The sequence below is a fragment of the Wyeomyia smithii genome, chromosome 3 (genome assembly GCF_029784165.1).
Source record: "Wyeomyia smithii strain HCP4-BCI-WySm-NY-G18 chromosome 3, ASM2978416v1, whole genome shotgun sequence".
Classification (NCBI taxonomy): Eukaryota; Metazoa; Arthropoda; class Insecta; order Diptera; family Culicidae; genus Wyeomyia; species Wyeomyia smithii.
In genome coordinates this window covers 115,104,597-115,114,212 of record NC_073696.1, presented here as the reverse complement: position 1 = coordinate 115,114,212, position 9,616 = coordinate 115,104,597, and the positions used below count along the sequence as shown (strand labels likewise).

The 9,616-nt window shown below is 38.2% G+C and overlaps 2 protein-coding genes across 3 annotated transcripts; one reads left to right on the top strand and one right to left on the bottom strand.

Annotated features, from left to right (window-relative positions):
* Nucleotides 1-2,375: 2,375 nt before the first annotated feature.
* Nucleotides 2,376-2,981, bottom strand: LOC129733045 (larval cuticle protein A2B-like). Its single transcript, XM_055694591.1, has 2 exons — nt 2,850-2,981; nt 2,376-2,762 (listed from the first exon to the last, which is right to left on the bottom strand). The coding sequence occupies exons 1-2, from the start codon at nt 2,859-2,861 to the stop codon at nt 2,415-2,417; spliced, it is 360 nt and encodes a 119-aa protein (XP_055550566.1). The 5' UTR covers nt 2,862-2,981; the 3' UTR covers nt 2,376-2,414.
* Nucleotides 2,982-7,664: 4,683 nt separating this feature from the next.
* Nucleotides 7,665-8,235, top strand: LOC129733044 (cuticle protein 19-like). 2 transcript variants are annotated; one of them, XM_055694590.1, is made up of 2 exons: nt 7,665-7,726; nt 7,785-8,235. In XM_055694590.1, exons 1-2 carry the CDS (start codon nt 7,715-7,717, stop codon nt 8,136-8,138), a joined length of 366 nt encoding a protein of 121 aa, XP_055550565.1. In that variant the 5' UTR covers nt 7,665-7,714; the 3' UTR covers nt 8,139-8,235. The 2 variants fall into 2 exon arrangements, with proteins under 2 accessions (XP_055550565.1, XP_055550564.1); XM_055694589.1 differs by having other exon boundaries at nt 7,667-7,732.
* Nucleotides 8,236-9,616: the final 1,381 nt, after the last annotated feature.

Below are 9,616 nucleotides of genomic sequence, written 5' to 3'. Positions count from 1 at the left end.
CAGTTAGTCTTCGTAAAAAGATGCATATTGCAAGAATCCATCTGGCAAGAGTATAGTATGCCCTTTAAGGCTTATTATTTCTCCAATTTTTCAATTTCAAGAGCGAACTGACGTTTATGTTTTATGGGATGCTACGGATATCCGCATTCGTAAATGCGAAACATCTCTTTGAACATTGACTTCCTCATCCTTATCATGCAACAGATAGCTTCTTTCTGTCTGTCATGGATGTTGAAAAATGATACAGCTTTACCTCGATTTTACGCACATTCTCGTTTTTGAAATGTGCGTAAAATCGAATTGTGCATTAAATCGAACCAAAATTTTTAATTTTTTTATAGCCCAAAATGAACTTCCGTGATCGGAAATGTATAAGAAAACATGTAGGGGTTCATCCGATTAGTATGTAATGTTCGAAAGGGGGATTGGAAAGTTTGACAACACATAAAAACAATATTATGGGTCCAAAAAAAAAGAGTGACATAGGAGCGGAGTCGAAGAAGGTAATTATTTGCAAAATGCTTGAAAGGAATTACTTGAAACAATGAATATGGACGTGCATGTATGTGAGTATATATGTGTTACGTGTGTACGTGTGTATGTGTGTGTATGTGCGTATATGTGTGTGGATGTGTGTATGTATGTGTGTATGTATGTGCGTGTATGTGTGTGAGTGTCTGTGTGTATCTCTGTTTGTATGTGTGTTTATTTGTGTATGTGTGTATGTGTGCGTATATGTGTCTGTGTGTATGTGTGCGTATATGTGTGTGTGTATGTGTGCGTATATGTGTGTGTATATGTATATGTGTGTGTTTATGTATATGTGTGTATATGTATATGTATATGTGTGTGTATGTGTGTGTGTGTGTGTGTGTGTGTGTGTGTGTGTTTGAGAGTATATGTGTGACTAACATATTTTTTTCACCCACATACTAATGTTGACCTCCATTGAAAACAGCTCCTATGTCTTGTAAGAGTACACCTTTTATATAAAAATTTTAGTAAAATACTCCAAAAGAGATTGTGTGCGTACGACGTCAAATATTTTACGCGTCAGAAACGTATACAACCTTCGCTCTTTCGCAAAAGAGGTCTTGTTGTTACTGTCTCCCGGTTTTCGGCAGATTTCACAGTCCGTGGACTACTGCCCATATAAATTCCTGAAAATATTGTACCGTGGACATTACACCCCCTCCCCCCAGTCTGTCCACGTGAAATGTGGTTGGCCCTTCTAGCAATTCTTGTAATTTATTCACCTTGAATATTCCTAAAATGTTAAAAAAATGAACTGTTCCACAAACAATTAAATTACAAATATATCTTAGTTTACTTAAAAAAACATGCTTTTGGAATTGCCGTTGATAAAAACCGTTTGTGCTTGACTAAAATAATTACGGATCTTCAAAAACCAATTTTTTTTTCATTCTAGTGATCCATGTTCTCAAGCACGGTGCTCCCATAGACCGTTATTATAAAAAAAAAAATACACCAAAGAATCTTAGGACACCATTCGATTCGTTATGACGTCCAGAATCTCTGGTCAAAATTTCAAAATTATCGTACGGTACATTTTTGAGTAATGCCTTTTTGAAGGTCGTAAAGTACAAACAAGTGATATAAAAACGACGAAATACTTATTGTAAAGCACGTTTCCTAATCAGCATTTTAAGAAATAACTTCCAGAATAGTTTCTACACATTCTTAGGGTTATATCGCAAGACATTAACAATTGGTGGAAAGATTTATTTTTAAATCCCACAGTTCTATGAAACAATTTTGCTGAAAACATTGAGTACATAAAATCAGTTTTTCGTAGTCAAATCTAGAACGATCACGATTTTTCGAGTTTAGACCACTGTGCACTGTGGGATTTTCAAAAAATCTTTCCACCAATTGTTAATGTCTTGAAATATAACCCTTGGAAAGTGTAGAAACTATTTTGGAAGTTATTTCATAAAGCGGTGGTTGAAAAACGTGCTTTACAATAATTATTTCGTCGTTTTTATATCACTTTTTTGTACTTTACGACGTTCAAAAGGGCATTACTCAAAAATGAACCGTACGATGATTTTGAAATTTCGACCAGAGATTCTGGCCGTCATAACGAATCGAATGGTGTACTCAGATTCTTTGGTGCATTTTTTTATGATAATGGTCTGTGGGAGCAGCGTGCAAGAGTATTTTATCGACCGTCATCGGGAATCAGAGGTGGAGGTAGAATTGATAGAACTTGATGTAAATTCAAAAGTTAAAGGAAAGACTTGTCCGCGATAAAATTATTTTAGATTTCAAGTACATTTTCAATTGATCAAAAAATGAAATTCTCGACATTTAAATAATTTCATTCAATTTTATTATATATACATTTTGCTATCTAAATTTGGCTAGTCCAGTACAGGAGGAGAAGATTGGCACTAATGGTGATAAGAGTGTAGTACCGGGACAGCTAACACCTTATGAACTGGTTTCGGAGCTGGCTGGTGTCCCTTGATTGGTTCCCGATGCACCTGAGCGATGAATCCGCTCTTGCCATCAACCTGGTAGGTGACCGTTCGCTTGTAACCATCAGCATCAATCAGGTAGTACTCTCCCTGGGTATGGTCATCTTTACGTTCCTCCTTGCGCCCATGCATATCACCGGTATGGTCATCATGAATGTCGTAGTGAAAGTCGTAGTGCACAGGACCATGTTTCTCCTCTGCATGTTGATGATAATTTTGAGCTGCTATGGCACCGACGAAAGCCAGTAGTAGAATGCAGATCTGAAGTAAAGATTAAAATTTATAAAAAGAATAGCAGAAATTTAAAGAAAGAATAGCGAACTGAACAACACTTCTAGAACCACTTACTTTAGAACACATTTTGTGGATTCGGTTTTGTTTTCCTTCATGGTTGTTGTTCGACTGATAACTTCACTGTGATCTACATCGTTTATATAATAGCACCCTTTTTCTGACGATATTAAATTTTTGCAGTTGTCGAGGGAAAGGCATGGTAATGATTTTCCCTAGTTAGCAGCAGTTAACGAAAATAAGAGAAACCGTTATTAATTTGCTCTGCAGCGTGTTTCGCCTGTCAGCGAATTTATATTTGATGGCGGTAACATTCGAAGTAGTGATAATGCAAAGCAACAATGAAATAGAAAGGCATTGACCGCCAAAAGTTGCATCTGGTTACTAGTGCAAAAAGTGCTAGTTTTTCTATTGTGCCTATCATGTACATTTATAATGATAAACCTGTTTTATGAACAAGGACATTTATAGAATTCTCTTGTATTAAGAAATTAGTATTGATTGAAAGCTTATTGTTTTATAAGTTATACATTTTTACTTCATTCTGGCTAATTGTCTAATAGAGCTTTGTGCAGCATTATGGGAAACTCGAGCATAATAATACGAACCAATGTGAAAATATTTTAGCAGAAACATGCGATACTACGATATTTAAGTGTTTTTATCTAATATTTTTCGATATAACTATTGCATAGTCAATAATTAGTTTCTATTTTTAATCATATTCCATCATATTTGCAAATTTTTTTGAAAGTCATTTTGAAAAAGCATCACATTTTTGAGATTTTTATTCACGTATCGGTAAAATAGAACTATCTTCGAATTCGGTAAATACTGCGAATAATGTTAATAGAAGAAAATCAAAAATTTAGCCGTATATTTTCCAACATTTCTTTTGAGCTATAGTTTTCAACAGATTTGTCCATCATTGTCGGCTTTTGAACGTAAAAGTCTTTTTTGTGTCATTGTTACTGGGCTCTCTTCTGCTACGATTTGAAATTAACATCCGAGGGTCTATTCATTGGTTTCAATTCATTCGTGTTCTTTAAAAAAGTAGGAGGTTGTATCCAAGACACGACCACATAAATGACGTAGAAGTACGTGCACTATTATAAAATGCATTGAGTGTTTCATTACCCTGGTAACACAACTGGTTTTATCAAAGTTTTGTAGCGCTTTTTTGGCTGTATTGAGCGCTATTAAATTTTGATAAAATCAATATTTTTACTTGGGTAATGAGTTATAATGTCTACTAATGAAGGGTTGTGAATTTCGTGAACCGGATTCAGCAGTTATCACAACGTGCCGAGTTAAAAACCATACACAGCACATACACACACACACAAATCATACCATATCATAGACACACGCACATTATGCCATATCATACAGACACATACACTGCCGTTCCAATCATAGTAGTCCCATGTTCTACGCAAACCTTATGCACGCTGGGACAACTATGCTTGGAAAAGCAGTACACATCATACCATATCATACAGACACACACATACACACACACACACACACACAGACACACACACACACATCATATCATATACACACACACATCATACCATATCATCACACCATACACACATCATACCATATCATACACACATCACACCATATCATACACAAAACATACCATATCATACACTCACAGCAAGCAAGCGACCAATCAGAGGACGTTATTTTTATTTCAACAAGGCTTGACAATTTTTAGTAGTGCAATAGTTCGTAGATTCAAACAACATTTTTCTGCATTTGGGCAGATGCGTGTATAATTTTCCAATCGACTGCTGCAAGAGTGAAGAAAATCGGTTTGAAAACCAACTGACCTATATGCATTCGAAAATGGACAAATTTCGTCCCAGTTTTTCAGTTTGCATCCCTGTGTGGTATGCTAAAGTAAAACATAGTTCTACGTCAAATGGCATTTTGCTGTTCAAAATTGGATTTGGTGATGACGATCTTGATGCTGCCCCAACAGTGGGGGAATAATGGCAGTCTGGCGAGGCACGCTGAGAAGAACCGCGCTGCTACTGAGACATGGTGACCAACCACAGCGCAAGGGATTTATTTAATTTGTTTTGGCGCAACCCGCTGTTACTTCTGAGCGCTATATCTTCTTCTACTGCTGTCAACGTTGTGGACGGTCCATCCAGCTCACCTTCCGACTAATGAATGTAGCTAGTTTTCCCAGAAACACTCTTCTATAACCGAAGGGTGCTACGTAATAGTTCACGCCTTTCTGTTCAGTTGTCTAATTCTCTAATATGCTTTAGAAGAATTATTATACAATTCGCATTCGATTTTGTTTCCAGCGAATAAACACCGATGGTGCTCTCACACAAGCAACGGTTTTATCCCGTATTTTATTGCGGTTTGTAACATCAAGCGATTTCGTTTGCTCGTTGTTGCGTGTTGCAACTTGGCAGCTGGGAGACGACGAAATTATGTTAATGCTGATTGATTGAATCGACGTCATATTAGCTCTGCATATTCGAATTAACTGCCTTTGCGAATGCGTTCTAACAGGGCAATTTGTTATTCCAGATCGGTTATATTGATCGCAGCCTTTGTGCTGTCCCAACAGTGGGGGTATCAACTAAATAAACTACAACAGAATTTGATTGCTAGGATCCCGCGAAGAATGTTTGCTTGTGTTGATGCTAGGAAATTTTCACCCTTCAATTACTTGTTTATTTGCCTTGAAAAAAAGGCATTTTGCTGTTCAAAATTGGATTTGGTGATGACGACCTTCATGCTGCTTTAACACGGGGGAATAATGGCAGTCTGGCGACACACGCTGAGAAGAACCGCGCTGCTCCTGAGACGTGGTGACCAACCACAGAGCTAGTGCTGCTGCTAAGGAAGGACGACTGCTGTTGACAACTTGTCGCTGTCCAGAACTATTATGAGCGGCTTCGGCTGAAACAGGCTCTTAATAAGAGCCTCTTATATAGGCCAAATAGCATGTTTTCAATTACAAGGTATATGATTCTGTCGACCGTGCTTGGGAAGCAATCATATAACGACCAATCAGAGGACGTAATTTTCGTTTAAACAAGGCTTGACAATTATCAGTAGTACAATAATTTGCATAATCAATCAACAATTTTTTACATTTGGGTGGATGCGTGTATAATTTTCCAAACAATTGCTGCAAAAATGAAGGAAATCGGTTGAAAACAAACCGATTTATAAGCATTTAAAAAGGGACATATTTCGTCCCCTTTTCGTTAATAGTTTTCCTATTTACATCCCTAAGTGGTAGGCTAAAGAAAAACGTAGTTCTACGTCAAAAAAAATGATATGAGAGCTGAGAGCTTAGGTTTTCTTACATTGTTGATTTTTTTACTGTCGCATGCAATGTTCATTGTAAAAGCAAAGCAAAGCCTTGGTGCTACATTCCGATTCGGAACTTGACCTTCTGTATTTTATACACAGACTTCGCAGCCAACTGTTAAGTGTACAGGACAATTGCGGGGCCAGCGCTACGATCCTACTAACACTAACAGTCTCTCCCGAGCCGAGACTCGAACCTACGACAACTGGCTTGTTAGGCCAGCATCGAACCTCGAGACCAGCTGGGAGGGAGTGAGGCAATGTTCATTGTTCTATGAACAAAAATGAAGTCCAGAAAGTTTCGGTCCAATGAAAAACAAAACTTTTTTTATATATATGCATGTTTATAGTCATAGGGCCGAATTCAAACGGTTGGGGCTCGGGGAAAATTTGTATGTGGGGCCCTCTTCTCCAAAAACATTTAGAGGTAACGTTCTGGAAGGTGACGAGCAAAAAAAAAAAAAAGGTCGCACCAGGACTAGGGGGGGGGGGGCTTTGAATCGGGAGGCCCGGGGCATTTGCTCCCTTTGCCCCCCCTCAAATTCGGGCCTGCATTCGGTGAGGAAATTTTTTAAGAATTATTATGAGAAAGTAATTTCAGTCTGTTTCCAATACCCAAAAATGGTTCTAATTTGTTTTTTTTTTCAAACGATATTTTTGATTAAAGATGTTTCTGTAATGAACTGTATTTCATAGATGAGTAGGAGCTAGTTAATCAAAGTTTCGTTCCCGTCATTGAAATTATCGGTATTGATAAAAATTCAAAAGGTTGAAGCCCATTTTTTTCAAAATGAACAACATTCTCCAAATTAAAAACTAAAATAAAGTGCACATATTTTACACTATTAACAAAAAAAAAATGGTGTCCAGCATAAAATTTCAGATTTTAAAATTAAGAAACATGGAAACAACATAATTTTATAAGCAATATTTTATTCATTGGTAAAATATAGTTTGTAGGGAACGTTGATTTTGGCACATAATGGCACTGAGTTTTTTTAACTTCTACCGTTTTACGGCATATTCATGGAAAGCTAGTTCACACCTTGTTTTTGAGTTGAAACTTATTACTCTATCCTGTAAGCATTGTGAAATGTATCGCAATAAACAAAAGAACATTGCATGTAGTTCGTACCAGGGTAGTTATTGGTAGTAATAAAATTCAAAATATTGTTCCTTTTGATGTGTTTTACATGTAGATACAATCCATGATGGAAGAGAAATGAAAATCAACTAACCGGTTTAGCTTGTGATTAACGTTTTTTACTTGCACCGGCCGGCGTGTTGACACAGAAGGACACAGCACGAGCAAACTGGTAGAACTCATGCTGTCTAGTTATTGGGTGATATGTAACATTTTTGTCATATCGTTTATTTTCCCCTCTTCTAAATTTGGACAGGAAGTTTTCGTAAATATTCGGGTAAAAGTAATCCTTGATGTCCAATTAAGCAAAAGCAATGGAATTAGTAGCATTATAAAAGGCATCGGCTTCACCGAAGTAGGTATCATTCCATCACTGAACATTCAACATTCAACCTCTTTCGACAGTCTCGAGAAAATAAGTGAAACCATGTCGTTCAAAGTAAAAGTACATAAACCATAATATTAAATTATTTGCTAAAGATGCCGCCTTTTTTCAGACCCTTATTGTGCTGTTTGCTTTTGTCGGACTTATTGTGGCCCAAAATTACTACCAACAACCACAACACCACGAAGAAGAGCATGGTCCTGTGCATTACGAGTTTCACTACGATATTCATGATGATCATACCGGTGATGTGCATGGCCGCAAGGAGGAACGTAAGGATGACCACACCCAAGGAGAGTACTATCTGATTGATGCTGATGGTTACAAGCGTACCGTAACATATCAGGTTGATGGCAAGAGTGGATTCATCGCACAAGTACACCGGGAGCCAATCAAGGGATATCAGGCACCACAACCTCACAAGGTTCTTGCTGTACCGGTGCAAAAGCACTTCTATCACCATTAACCTGTCATCCGACTGATTAGCTAGTTCATTTTCATTCGACAGACGACGTTCATCTAGTGCAATTGTTGTTAATATAATTAGTGAATTTTCACTTAATCGAAGCTATGATGTTTTCTTATTATCGTATCCGAAAGTGTCTAAAAAGAAAAAAAATCAAAGTTAAATACCGGGCTGCATTTCCAAAAATCATCAAAACTCTTGGTTTAGCAAACAGAAACGGTAAGTTGATGTATAGCCAGCAACAGTCTAATGCACGGACTGCAATTCAGTTGATCAGAAATATTATATTTGTTACCATAACAGCATTCATCCAACGGGACTTAGTTACCATAGCGGTAGAAGACTATTACCATTTGCGAAGCAGCTTATGGGGCACTACCAGACAGGATTGATGGGTACTCGTGCCTTTACGGATCAGATATTCAAATATACACACCACGGATTTTTGGACGAATTAACGGAATTGGTCAAAACGACGATGGATCGAGTGATGTGCATGATTCGAGTATCTGGAGCACTTTTGAGCCTCTTCGAAACTCGTAGAGGTTTGAGGCATGGTCTCGCGTGCCTACTGTTCAATATTGTTCTGGAAAGTAATTAGAAGAGCTGGAGTAACACGAGTGGCACGATGTTTCAAATACATATTCCAAAATTCGGTTCAACTGTTTGGCTTCGCACGATATCGACATCGTGGCTTGGACCTTTGTGGAAGATGGTAACCGCATTTATTGGACTAAAGGCCGAAGCCAAACGGATTGTACTGGTCATTCACGCATCGAAGACGAAGTGCATTAAATGAAGAGGTTCAAGAGAAAATAGTGCTAACATCCCACCTCGGGTTGAAGTTGTTGGTGATGAAATCGAGTTGGTCGACGATATCGTGTACCTAGGCTCACTGATGACCGTCAACAACGATATTAGCAGAGAAATTCGTCGGCGCATTATGGCAGGATATCGCACATACTTTGGTCTCCGGGGGACGCTCCGATTGATTGAATTTTCCGCTGCACCAAGTTGACCATATCCAGGATACTGATCAAACCGGTAGCTCTACGACCATGAGACATAGACATAGATTATGGTTATGGTTTGAGTGGAAGATGTTGCGTACCATCTTCGGCGGACTGCAGGTGGAGAATGGAACGTAGAGAAGACGAATAAACCAGCAGTTGCTGCTTGGTAAGTCATCTATGGTCTATGTCGCTAAGATTGGCAGGTTGCGATAGGCTGGGCATATTATAAGAATGTCGGATGACAGCCCGGTAAAGACGGTTCTTGAAACCAATAAGTCAGGGACGAGACAGAGAGGTTGCACAGAGAGAAAGATGGATCGAATCGTTGGACCTACGCAGACTGTAGAGCTGGATAACTGCAGCTATGTTGGAATGGACACTACTTTTACTTACAGCAAAGACCACACCACGGTTGGGACTGTTTTGTAAGATAAAGTAACTAAGCGGTAGGAGTCCCAACGATTA